This window comes from Brachypodium distachyon, chromosome 1 (assembly GCF_000005505.3).
Source record: "Brachypodium distachyon strain Bd21 chromosome 1, Brachypodium_distachyon_v3.0, whole genome shotgun sequence".
Classification (NCBI taxonomy): Eukaryota; Viridiplantae; Streptophyta; class Magnoliopsida; order Poales; family Poaceae; genus Brachypodium; species Brachypodium distachyon.
Genome location: NC_016131.3, coordinates 27,718,475 through 27,731,659, shown reverse-complemented (window position 1 = coordinate 27,731,659; position 13,185 = coordinate 27,718,475). Strand labels below are relative to the sequence as shown.

General features: G+C 42.0%; 1 protein-coding gene across 3 annotated transcripts; it reads left to right on the top strand.

The window, feature by feature from the left end:
* Positions 1-1,528: 1,528 nt before the first annotated feature.
* On the top strand, positions 1,529-12,935 carry LOC100844132. Of its 3 annotated transcripts, none has more exons than XM_014896651.2 (17): positions 1,529-2,471; positions 4,012-4,515; positions 4,617-4,760; positions 4,843-6,918; positions 7,000-7,116; positions 7,278-7,460; positions 7,559-7,621; positions 8,032-8,103; positions 8,178-8,447; positions 9,377-9,591; positions 10,131-10,190; positions 10,447-10,487; positions 11,092-11,169; positions 11,246-11,330; positions 11,573-11,804; positions 11,975-12,158; positions 12,266-12,935. In XM_014896651.2, exons 1-10 carry the CDS (start codon positions 1,617-1,619, stop codon positions 9,512-9,514), a joined length of 4,422 nt encoding a protein of 1,473 aa, XP_014752137.1. In that variant the 5' UTR covers positions 1,529-1,616; the 3' UTR covers positions 9,515-9,591; positions 10,131-10,190; positions 10,447-10,487; positions 11,092-11,169; positions 11,246-11,330; positions 11,573-11,804; positions 11,975-12,158; positions 12,266-12,935. The 3 variants fall into 3 exon arrangements, with proteins under 3 accessions (XP_014752137.1, XP_014752136.1, XP_010240565.2); XM_014896650.2 differs by having other exon boundaries at positions 1,531-2,471; positions 4,617-4,757; positions 9,377-9,496; XM_010242263.3 differs by having other exon boundaries at positions 1,531-2,471; positions 9,377-9,496.
* The last annotated feature ends 250 nt before the right edge of the window (positions 12,936-13,185 follow it).

Below are 13,185 nucleotides of genomic sequence, written 5' to 3'. Positions count from 1 at the left end.
TTCTAACTTCCCATGCAGTGAGCTGTGAGCGCTCTAAAAGGGAAAATGGTAGGACCGTAGGAGGGGGTAAATGTTTGAGACCAGATGTCTAGGCAGTGGGAGCGGGGTGCAATTCTCTCGTGACCTGGAAATTTTGGTCCTTCAACGATTCTTGTGGCTCTAGGAAAATAGAATTGGATCCGTTTACATTATCAAAACATATTTTTGGTGATGCAAACCAGTGCACTCAAGCTTGGAAATACTTGCTCTGGTCAAAAATTCTGAAAACAATTAAGTACTTTGACACACCATAAATCTACCATGCTACAAATTTCCACTTCCAAATTCAACCTAGAACTCCAGAAATAAAAAAGAAGATAAAATACGTTATGACATACCCAAATTTGGATGTCAAATATTGTGGCGTGGTAGATATATGTAGTATTTGTGCTGTCAACAAATTTCAGAATTGTGACAACTTTTAACAAGTACCACCTCCGTTTCCAAATATAGGATGTTCTAATTTTGTTCCAAGTCAAACTCCATCTTATATTTAGGAGCAAATTTCATCGGAGATCCAACAACTAGGCAGTCAGGCACACTTTAGTCCAAAAAACTTGAAAACCAATCGTCAGTGCCCTTATTGCTCGTGGGCACACTTTAGGTCCAAATGACGTTTTTGAGCATAATTTCAATGACGTGGCGTGTGGGAATTTTTTTTCCATGTTCACGACTTGAAATTTTTCCAATTTCCTCTCCAACCTTTTCTCTCTCCTGGATGCCATACAACAGCACATGGCAACTATTTTTTCACAACAACCCTTCCCGTCTTGCTCCTTTCAATTCAGCGGTACCAAATGACTCCTCATCTCCCACCCCACTGCTGCGACGAATCTGAGACGAACATGAGGTGCTGATCATCGGCGGCGGCTGCTCGGAAGGGGAATTTGGGCTTGGAGTTGGGAAAGAAGAAACTCCTCCTCAGGTGTGGATTTGCAAAAGTAAACATGCTAAAAAAAAAGAAAGTATCCCGCGCGCCACATCATCAGGATTATGCTAAACAACGTCAGGCATGACCGCGAGCCAAGTTTAGGTGTACTTATGATTTGTTTTCAAGATATTGGACTAAGATGTGCTCGCCTACCAAATTGATGGGCTGCCAATGCGACTTCCTCTATGTTTAAAGACGGATCGAGTATTTTTAAACTTGGGTACAATGGTTGTGGCTCGAACTTGTGTGCACAAGATAGAACCTCCTCCTGCCTCCACCCTCATTTTCGTAGGGCTTTACTAGACCTACCATCATTATTGTCGGAACCCTAATAAATCATGAATAATTAAACATCACTCTTAAATTTAGAATTCACACGTGAAGTTAATTTATACCCCGTAGCACGCAAACGTAGCATAGGAATTACACTTGGTTTTGAATTTAGGAAGAAATGGCATGGTTACGTCATACGTGTGTCATCACAACTCACAAGGACCAAAAAGGACAAAATCAGAATAGCCCCGTCTCGGCAAAAATAAACACATCTCGCAAGTCGCAAGTGGTGGCTCGGCTTCGGCTCCTCCCCCATTTTCCGAGTTCCGACCAGCCACCGAAACACCCCCCGGCCCCCGCGCCTCCGATTGCCATGGCCTTCGCCTCCGCCTCCGCTTCGCCGCGCACCACGCAGCAGCTCGTCGACGCCCTCACCGCGCACCTCTCCCACTACCACGCCTCAAACCCTAGCCCCGCCTCCTCCTCCTCCTCCTCCTCCTCCTCCCCATCCTCCTCCCCGCGCGCCGCGATCCTCCGGTGGCTCGCCTCCCTCCCGCCGGCCTCCCGCGCCGCGGCCTGCACCTCCCTCCTCCCGCCCGCGGCTTCCGGGGCGCTCCTCGACATGCTCCGCCGCCTCCGCCTCCGCGGCCACTCCTCCTTCTTCGTCCTCGCCTCGCCGGAGCCCACCGTCCTCTCGCGGCTCTCCCGCGGCCTCCTCGCGCGCGCGGCCGCCGCCTCCCGCGCGCACGAGCTCCTCTTCTCCAGCGCACTCCTCTTCGCCTCCTCCCCCGCGTCGCCGCGCCCCGATGCGATCACGGTCGCCGAGGCCCTCCTGGCCGACCTCGACGCCTTCGTCGCGGCCATGGACGAGATCTCGGGCGGGAGGTTCCTCCGCTGCGGCGACGGCGAGGTCGACCTGGCCGCCTTGGCGTGCGAGGAGTTCCCCGAGCTGCCGTGGCTCAAGGCCAAGGGGTACTACGTGATCGAGGAGTTTGTGGCCAATTGGGTGGAGATCGCGCTGCGGATGTCGTGGGCGGCGGCGGCTGGGGGAGGTGGAGGTGGAGGGAAGAAGGCCGTCAGGGTTGGGAAGTCTGTGAAGGACAAAGCTGGGTTGGCATCAAACACATTCTGGAGGGAGAAGGGGTATGTGGATTGGTGGATGAGACTGGAGCTGCCGGTGAGAGTCAGGATCATGGGAGCCTTCTTTGGGAAGGGTGCAATAGCGCTGGTAATATGCCTTCTCTTTCTGCATTTGGAAACGAGTTTCATTCATGGCTACGAAGATCCGCTGCATCTGCATGTCTCAGTTGTATGCATTTAGTTTTAGGCCTAGTTTGTATATGCAAAGTAGAAAAGTTTTGAGACAATGCTGCCTGCTGCAATTCCTTTCGTTTCTTTGGCATGGTTTTAATCAAAGTACTTCCTATTTAAATGAATATTTTTTGAAACATTTGTCTAGGATTTATAAGCGAGTAATTTATTTTTTGGGTTTTTTGTGGTGGTAGAAGCAAATGGATATGATGTATTTTCTCTATCGCTTGTTGTTGCTGCATTGTGAAAAAGGAAATACAAAATGAATAGAGGTCTATAAAGGGAAAAGGTTATGAAGTTACATGGCAATGATGTTCACTTATTTTCTTCCTATTCGTAAAATCAATTGTTCGAAAACTAGCTGAATGGTATGTACTTATTTCCTGGGAAAGGGAGTGCTAGCAGTTTGGCTTTTCGCACGCTAGTGTTAGCTTCTGTGCGCATAGGTCCAGTTTTAAGCAAAAATGGGCAACGGAAATCTAGTAGGCTAAAAACCATAATTAGAAAATGACATGGAGGGGGCAGAGGTACTGCTCACGGGTCCATAATTTTGTTGTGTAGCATTCTGTTAAGGAAAGCTCCTACATCCAGTGACGGATGGGTTGTAAGATTGTATTATTATCTGGAAAAGAAGAGTGAATTCATGATTCATCAATATATTTAGTCAGATCAATACTTAGTTATGCTTTACATTGTTTGGAAAATCACGTGAAACATTGATGTTATTTAATGTACGTGTGGAGGAGAAAAAGTAACTGCTGAAATAGGTGCATTGACATGATTAAACTATTTGGCAATTGTTGTTGTTTGCTGAAATGTGCATGTGTTTGTCAATTACTAAGCTCCACAGTCCACACAGTGTTCAACAATCATTGCATTCGGGAATTTTTCATGTTATTCTTGCAAGGTTGGAGAAACTGAAGATCAGATTACAAACTTGTCCTTAATTGTAAACGACTTTGATACCTTCTTGAGTCAACTGCTTTGCATGCCATTTAATTCTTTATAGGAGTGTTCTTAATAATAGTTACTACAATAGCTTTAATACAAGTAGTTTACTTTTGACCTGTTTGACTTCATGTGTGTACCTGCAATTCTCCTCTAGCTTATGTGAAAATTCTCATTCTCCTGTATTGACTTGCCTGTCTTTCTTGGGTCATCAGATGCATGCTGATTGACAAGAGTTTATCTGTTTTTTTAATGTATGTAGAGTGTTTTACTTAACTGTTAACTGAACACATTGTTATCCTGAAAATATGAATTGCTTATGTTGACCGGCCATGCTGACACCGTGTACACAAATAGCTACTATGTGCCACCACATGCGGGATTGTTTTACATACTGATAATGCTTGGGAAGAGAATCACTGAACTTCGTGTGCACTGTGCAGTTGATCTGAGCAAGTTACCATGTGTCAACCACATGAAAGTAACATACTAATAGCTCAAGTTTGCAGGCCAATGAGATTGGTGAAGAGACAGATGTTGCTTTAAGCGACAAGTTCTGTTTATGCCTAGGTGAATCAGGATCATTGGTTGGAGACAGTTTTTATGGAAGTACAAGGCAGTCCTTTTTCAGAAAGAGACGACCTGGTTGCACCGATGTCACAAGCATTCTCTCTTGTAAAAAGAAGTCTACTTTTGCTAAAGAATTAAAAAGATTGCTACTGGTTCAGGAGATAGCGTGTTTAAAGAGCAATATTACTTACTGTGGTGGTGACGCAATCTTTCTCACTTCATTAATGTCAGCTGGTACTGTTGCTGACCATATACTGTTGAGATTACGAAGACTTCTCATGGTGGTTTCAACGGAAAGTATAAATCTGGAACTCATTGGGGATGGAACATCAAATACCCCCAAAAAGAAAGCTGTTGAAAGGTCAAGTGGAGGTTCTCGAAAAGGAAAAAAGAAGTCCAGTAGTAGCTTGAAAAAGCTAACAGCATCTTCTAAGTCAGCGAAGGTATAGCTCATTCGTGATACGTTTCCTATAATTTTGATGTAGGCAAAGACTCTATGCTTTACCAAGCAAATTAACTAGTTGACTTAAGGACTTCTTTCCAGGACAATGGATGCAGTAGCACAGAAAGTCAGAATTCCAGGGTTGTGTCAAAGTCAAACCAGCGGACTCTATCTGTTGGAGACACCACTATTGAGCCTGCTTCCGAAGATCCTCCTTGCAAGGAAATTGCACAAAGACCAAAGGTGGTAAGCATACTTTTGCAAAATCCAATTTTTTGTTCGTTAAGCCATGAATTACGACTTACGAGTGACATACTACATATTTTAGGAGCAAGCTATCTTGTTTGGTGAATGCAACAGTCAGTGCAGCAAAAAGAAAAACAAACGTAAAGGGAAAACAAAACGATCGGATCTGGTCAGAGCCGAGAACTCTGTATCTGGCAAATTAAAGACAGTTGTTCCTCATGTTGCCACAGAAGGCTTGCATAATTCTGCTGAAGCATTAGACGCACCACCTCTTGTCCCATCCTATGTCAGGTCTTCCAGGAGTGATATCCCTGAAGCAGTGAGTTGCTCTGACTCTTCAAGTACCTTTGATGGAACTGAAGGAAAAGACATTAGAAGCAGCAAAAAGATGGAAGATAAACTTGGTGTAATAACTACAGACTATTATCAGTGTGCACAAAAACCTGATACCTTCAGTATGAACGAGCAGGTCCCATCTCACAGTAGTCAAAATGAATCCACGGTCCAACCGTCTTCATGTTTACCATCCAGAAGTGATAATGGATTATCTGGTAATCAATGCAGAGACTCTACTGACTCCTTGGTAGGATCTACACAGGACATGACTTGCTGTAATATAACACAGGGAGCTTTGCCTGAACTTGCTCCTGGTGTCACTACAGGATACGAGAAACACATGGATCATAAGTTTCATAACTCTGTAGTGACAACTGACAAAGTTTTACCACCAGTCATTCCTGCCAACATACTCCAAAGTGCTATAAACGACAATGGCACAGTAATGAAGAACGGTGGAGGTGAATATTATGTATTCAAAAGGAATCTACTGGGAGGAACATCATACGAGTGGCCTAGTGTAGCACCTCATTTTGTATCCCCTGAAATACAACAGCGCCCTGCCGCAGCGGACAGGTTACATCTGGACATAGGTTACAGATGGCCTACACAATTTGACCAGCCTTTTCTTCCTACGAACCATCAGTTGAGAAGCCCACCAATTGAATCCGGATGCAATCAAATGTTATCTTCTCTAGCAGTGCCCTTAAGTTTTGACTGGCCTCCTGTTTTCAGGGGTTATGGTAAGTTGAGTCAAAATGCTGCTTTAAGTTATGATCCAGTGTATGCCCCACAGATGCAATCTTCTGCTTGGCCTGGGTTTCCTGCTCAACTAATGCAAAGAGGTGGCTTTTGCAGTGAAAAAGATAGGAAATATTTTGCTGACAGTGACCCAAGAAATACATCAGATGTTGGGGATGATACTGAAAGCTATTGGTGTTCTGAAGAAGAATCAGATGGCCGTGCAGTTTCTGGAAGAGATATTAATCAATATTTTGGTGGAGGTGTGATGTATTGGAGTCCTGCAGAACATGCCGGAACAGGCTTTTCTAGGCCGCCGTCACTTAGTTCAGATGACAGTGCTTGGGCTTGGCATGAGGCAGATGTTAGTCGAGTTGTGGACGATCTAGGTGTTGGGATTCCATCAGCATATAATGCTGGTGCATCATCACCACCATCCACTCCATCCTGCTCCCAAAATGAAACTTCCGATCCTTCCACTCAGCCTGTTTGTCACTCAATGGTAGGGAATGACATCAACAATGAAGCTTTGCATTCTTCATCTTCCACACAAGACAGTCCTGAAGATAAGACTACTTCGGCTGCAAGGAGTCCATCTAGTGTCAGTGAAATAGTGAAGGGAGATACATTACCATATGCAATGCTACGGCCAATAGTTGTTCCTAATATATCACGAAGGTTATCAAGATCTGACTTTAGGGGCGGTCATGATCACAGGAGCCCATGTGTGTCTTCGACAAGGAGGGATATACCTGTTGTAAGAAGGCCTCCATCACCAGTGGTACTTAGTGTTCCTCGCATGCCTCGGCCACCCCCACCTTCTCCTGTTGGAGAGTCAAGAAAACGTGGATTCCCAATTGTTAGATCCGGCAGCTCAAGTCCGAGGCATTGGGGGATGAGAAGTTTGTTTTCTGACGACAAAATTTTCAATAGGGCTCAGTTTTGCTTGGATGGTCCTGAAGTAGTATGGCCTTCATGGGTAAATAAAGGCACTTATGCTGGTACACTGGTACAATCAATTGAGGATACTGTCTTGCAGGACCACCTTGTTAAGATTTCACAGCTTTCTCGTGATCAACATGTGAGGGAGTAATTTCCATTCTTGTATCAGATGAGTATTGTTTATGCTGCTCTTATGCCTTCCTGACATATGTTTTTGCAGCCAGATGTTGCAGTTCCTCTGCAGCCACCTGATATGTCAAATTGTTCATCTCCAAAGGCTTCCCTCTCTTTGATGCTCAATGCTCTACACGAAGAGATCGATCAATTCTGTAAGCAGGTATCCCCCCTGTCTCCTGCCTTTTGCATCACAACCTTCATGTATGTGTTATGGGATCTTTAATCATTACTCTGATGCCAAGTAACTTCATGACGTGCTTAGTTTGAGACCGTGAAATTTCCCCTCTGGTAGATGTTGATTCTAGTCGTAATACTTGCAAGGTTGCTGCTGGAAATCTGGTGACGAAGCCCTATATAAACTGGGCTGTCAAAAGAGTCACACGGTGCTTGCAAGTTCTCTGGCCTCGCTCCCGTACAAATCTATTTGGCTCAAATGCCACCGGTTTGGCTCTTCCAACTAGTGATGTAGATCTTGTGGTTTCTCTTCCCCCAGTTCGAAATCTGGTGAGTTGGATGACCATCAGCAGTGTATAACACGGCAGCTCCCAAATGCAGTTGTCTTCGTGATACTACCATGAAAACTAAGTTGTAGCTGTTTTCAGGAACCTATTAAAGAAGCTGGAATTTTGGAAGGCCGGAATGGTATCAAGGAAACATGCCTCCAGGTAATGCGTGTTGGCTGATAGGTTTTTCACTATTTGAACATCAAGTTTGTCTGAACAGATATGGAGATGTTAACGGTTGATTTTATACGAGAGAAATTCCTGTTAGAATTATCCAAGGAAATAAGTGAAGTACTGAATCTTTTTTTCTGTTCTATGTCTTCTAAGTTGCGGCAGTCATGTTTTGGATTTCTTCAATTTTAAGTAGTCTTCTTGTTGTCTATAATTGCGGCATGGTAACCTACTGATCTTTGGTGTTTAGCTGTTTATTTAGACTAATTTGTCTTAATATATTATGTGTGTAACTGCATAAGCATGATTCCTTAGGATGTAAATATTCAAAAAGAAAAATAAAGCTGATGTTTGCAGGTCCTTTTGTTTTTGTTTTTGTTTTTGTTTTTGTGTTTGTTTAGCATGCGGCAAGGTGTCTTGGAAACCAGGACTGGGTTAGGAGTGATTCCCTCAAAACGGTTGAAAACACAGCAGTAAGTCATAAGCACCATTAATTTTCGCCAGCTGTTTTTTATTTTCCTTATTCTTTTATCACTTAAATTTGCAGATACCTGTGATCATGCTTGTGGCACAAGTGCCTTGTGACACAAATATGTCAATTGAGTACTCTTCTGTTCTGGATAGCTCACAAGACAATTCAGTCAATGTGCTTGCAGAGCAAGCGAGCCCCCCTCGTTCTGATAACTCTAGTTCAGAAGGCAGCAACACACTTATGGGCTCAAAAATGAATAAGGATGATTGCGATGCTGTGAAGTCAATTCGTCTTGATATAAGTTTCAAATCACCATCACACACAGGACTCCAGACTACCGAGTTGGTAAAATCGGAAGCTTACCATCTACCTGGATATTTTAAATAAAACAAGTTCCTCTTTGCTTCCATTTGTTAGTTATAAATTTAGTCTTCATGCAATGATTTTGTTCCTGAAATGCTTTTTATAATTTTCTAGTATTGTATTATTATTTTCAGTCCATGGTAACAGAAAATCAACCTGTATGATTGTATCTGGCATTCACTACTTTGAACAATTAGCCATAATCACTGCATGATCATGTAATAAACATACATACATTAATTAATATAACATGGATTAAGTCTTATTTGACATTTGCCTCTCAAATGCATAGAATATTGACTTACATATCTGTGCTAGTTATTGATTCTTTTGTTGCGACTCGTACGTAATATTGCAATAATTTATGTCTGAGCGTTATTATAATTCAAATTGTAGGCTGTATATATGATTTACACATAAACTTATTGCCATACTTAGATGCCATCATGTCAATCGTTGATGCAGTTTGAATTATCATTCCATGTTCTCTTCAAAGAAGTAGGTTTTGGCCTTGTTGCTTAATTTCTTATACATGTGTTCTCAAATGATCCTAAGGATGAGATAATGGTGTTACTTGTGTTTTTTCTTAATGATGCCATGACTATTGTTCAACTCAGAACAAAAGAAGGTAAGAGACAACAGTCATGAGGTTTTAGGTTATTTGTCGTATGTAGCATACTAGCCTTGCATACCACCATGACCTGCTTTGTTTCCCCAACCACAAGCATGGATGTGCAGCTAGCTAGATGTTTGGTAGGCTGAACATGGAACTATCTAACTTGATGTGGCACTACCACATGATTTGGCACCCAGGCTATTATGCTTAAAGACATGAATGAGAAAATTTCATGACTAGAATTAGAGATCCAAGTTTCTCCATCTATTTAGTCCTTATGTTGTTATCTCTACAGGTTTGTGAGCTGACACAGCAATTTCCTGCGGCTTTACCCCTTGCTTTGATTCTGAAGAAGTTCTTGGCTGACCGGAGTTTGGACCACCCATATTCGGGTGGTCTAAGCTCTTACTGTTTGGTATGTAGCTGTTCATAATAGTCCTGTGATTCCTTTGGTGGCAATGTATGGCTCTTAAGGTTTATTTCCCTGGATAACTTCTTCGGTATCAACGAGTGAGATTGTAAACTTATGTTTATCTACGTACTCTCCAGATTGTTGCTTCCGAGTTAATGAACTAAAAGTTTCAACTTAACTTTAGTGGGTTGATCACAGTTCTGTACTATTGGTAGTTTTGATATTTTGTCTTGAATAAATCTTCCAGTCAGATAAATAGATAATTTATTTCTTACAATGACTAGTTATGTATGTATAAAAGCAGACCATGCATGATTCCCAGTTAACTTCTATTTTCTTACATTCCAGCATCTTTAAATAACATAGTTGAAGCTTACCACCTGGTCTTTCTTTCGCATATGTATTTATTAATAACATTTTAACTGATACATTTTTCCCCTGCCATCAAAATTTTATCCTGTCTCTTGAGAGGACCTGTGAAAGAACTTCATTTTTAAATATCCTTTGCAGGTGCTGTTAATCATTTGTATTTATTAATAACATTTAACTGATGCATTTTCCCCCTGCTATCAAAATTGTTATCCTGACTCTTGAGAGGACCTGTGAAAGAACTACATTTTTTAAATATCTTTTGCAGGTGCTGTTAATCATTCGGTTTCTTCAGCATGAACATCATCTTGGCCGGCCTATGAACCAAGTAAGTTGCAAATCTTGAATAACACAGCTCGGGTGGAATCTATACTATTTTTGTCTTTATTTTTTGTATCCTGTTCCTATGAGACATTTTGTTCTGTATCATGCAATGAGCTTTCATATGTGTAGATATTTGGCCATCATTAAGTTTAACATTCTAGTAATACCATTTGGTCAGCTGTCTCTTAATAAGTCAAAAGTTTCCATACCTTGTGAACTCAACTGTCACTGACGCTACATTTCGGTTGTTTTGTTGGCAGAATCTTGGCAGCCTTTTGATGGATTTCCTGTACTTTTTTGGGTAAGTACATTCTGAACACTTTATTGTTTCACACATAAGGAAAAAGACAAGTATGCAATATACAGACAACTGCATAAAATGTGCCTGAATGACAGCAGCCTGCAGTCCCCTCGTGTAGTCATGTATGATTTCCCTTCTGGAACAGCTAATTAGTGTAACACTAGCTAAATGCCCGTTGCTACGGTAAATACAAAGCGACTAATTTGACAAATTTGTCACGGAAGAGAGCATCAAACATACACAAACAACATATGCAAACCTGTATGCATATAAGACGAAGGTGGTATCTTCAGAGGCGTCGTGATCTTCACGCGGTTAGGTCTGGAGTGGGTCTTAGGCATTTTAAACGAGATAGAGAGTCTTTTGTTTTGCATGGTGTGAGATTTTTGTGTCGTTTGTTTTGCATCATGATTTTTTAACTGGCGTGATTTTTTTTCTTTTTAAACTGGCGTTAGATTATTTTGGGTGGAAGGTGTTACACCACATGAGATATTTTTGGGGAGATAGGGGATGGGGCTGTGACACCAACATCACTAACTCCCCTTTAAAGTAAATATTGGTGTGCATCTGATATCTAATGGATGTCAAACATTCTGGACGACAGGAATGTGTTTGATCCACGCCATATGCGTATTTCCATCCAAGGAAGTGGGATTTATTTGAACCGAGAAAGAGGACACAGGTAATAAAAGTTAATGTCAGTAATGCATTATGTAACCTTCTGCTTATGGTAATGTTTCATTTTACTGAATTTACAGCATTGATCCAATTCACATTGATGATCCTCTTTGCCCTGCTAACAATGTGGGCCGGAATTGTTTCCGGATCCACCAATGCATCAAGGTTAGTTCAAATTCTATTTTGTGAACTGATTGAATGCATCTTTTGCTGTCTAGAACTTTTGGAGTCATGGATGTAGTGCCATTTTATGGGGTTATGCGAACTGCTGACTTGGGAGTCTTGGTTTTGATGATTTAGTCTTTGCACAGTACTAGAACTATGTGCTATTCTGATTGACTTATGATCGTATAATGTGCGACAAATGCAGATTAATAACTCTTACAGTTTGCTCATGTCCATGGCAGGCTTTTGCCGATGCTTTTGCTGTTCTAGAGAATGAGCTACTGCAGTACCCTGAAGAATGCTGTATGCCGGCATCATCATTCGGCCTACTGAAGAAAATAATTCCAAGTATTGACTCTAATGAGTTGTAGCAACAAAAAGAGCCTAGGATTTCACAAGCCACACTTGGTGTTGGGTTGGAATGACCTGTGCTCTGCTCACACTGAATTACCAAGGCAGCTCTTGAAAAGCAAGGTTAGTACAGATTGACATTTCATATCAATTTTAATCCTATCCTACTTTACCTGTTCTGGTTTACATCTTAAACAGTAGTCCTATTAGTTTGTAACCCTTGGAAGGCATGCTCTAGTTATTGAAAAAGAAGATACCAAAATGGCCATATTCAAGTGTTCTGTTTAATGCAGGCATGTTGTGAGGTATGATTGTCTTCTGCCCTGCTCTACTATCTGGCTGCTGAGGGCATGGGACCTTTAATTGAGGTGCTGGGCTGAATTGGATGATTCAAGAGCAAGGTTCTGCACACAGAAGGTACTGGACGTGTACCTCTTGCGTTCATGGTTCCGTAACATGAGCGCATCTAATCCCTTGGTAAGCATATATCTCATCCACTTTTTTTTTGGAGGAATTATATCTCATCTGCTTGATACCATAGACGATAGACCCTTAACCTTCTGCCCCTGTGATGTGTTGCCAAGGATGTGGAAATGGACTCGCTTAATGATGTGTGACAGCTGGGACCTGTAAGGTCACAAATGGAGCAGTATAGCAGATCTGCACAGAACTCGGACCGAGAGGAGCAGAGGGGATAAGCATTTCTTTCCTGAACCTTAGAACATGCTGACAAGAATCGGCACATTCATATCCATAATTCCATATGGAGGGACAAGTTCTTGGTACTTTTGGCAGTGAACATCAACTTGTGGAATGGGAAACGAAGAAATGCTATGAAGGAAGCTCCTCCCCTTTTGAGATGATGGAGTAGCTGACACCAGACTTGTGGAACGGGAAATGCGGAAATGCTATGAAGGAAGCTACTCCTTTCTTGAAGCAAAGAAGAAATGCTATGTAGCTGGGACCAGACTTTTGGTACTGGAAGCACGAGCAGTGTCGCGGGGCAATTTTCCAGATGCCTGTGCTAAGCATGAGATATCCCGAAAAACATAGTTGTTTCCTGAACACATCAAAAGGGTACATGTGACAATTATTGCTGTGATCTGAGCTGTGCTTACTCATCGCATTCAGGAAGTTAAATTACTTTTATTTAGAAACAAGTCAGAGCAAACTTCATGATCATATGAAATCAAAATTACAATCACTATGAATACCTGAGAAGAGCATCAGGAACATGAGCAGGTGAAGCTTTTAGATGACGCTGTTGGCTTGTCTTACAAAAGCAGACTTCAGTTCCTGCAGCTGATGCAAAATTTAAGTTAATTTTACGTTGTTGACTTGCTCACTTCATATAAGTAAATAATTGTTGAATTAGCGACACATATTATAAAGGAGCTCATCTAGTATTATTTCCGTTGATGAGTACTTTGTCACTTGCTCCATTTTTTAGGTTTCACAACATAGTGAAGCATAGTGAGGATTTTTGGCCGTCTTTGTGGGCCTA

What these genes read in the sequence shown, in the direction of transcription:
- LOC100844132 (XM_010242263.3), top strand. Translation starts at nt 1,617, where the DNA reads ATGGCCTTCGCCTCCGCCTCCGCTTCGCCGCGCACCACGCAGCAGCTC. An exon ending in GGAAGGGTGCAATAGCGCTG is followed by an intron (nt 2,472 to 4,011) that starts GTAATATGCCTT and finishes TCAAGTTTGCAG; the next exon opens with GCCAATGAGATTGGTGAAGA. An exon ending in AACCGAGAAAGAGGACACAG is followed by an intron (nt 11,170 to 11,245) that starts GTAATAAAAGTT and finishes CTGAATTTACAG; the next exon opens with CATTGATCCAATTCACATTG.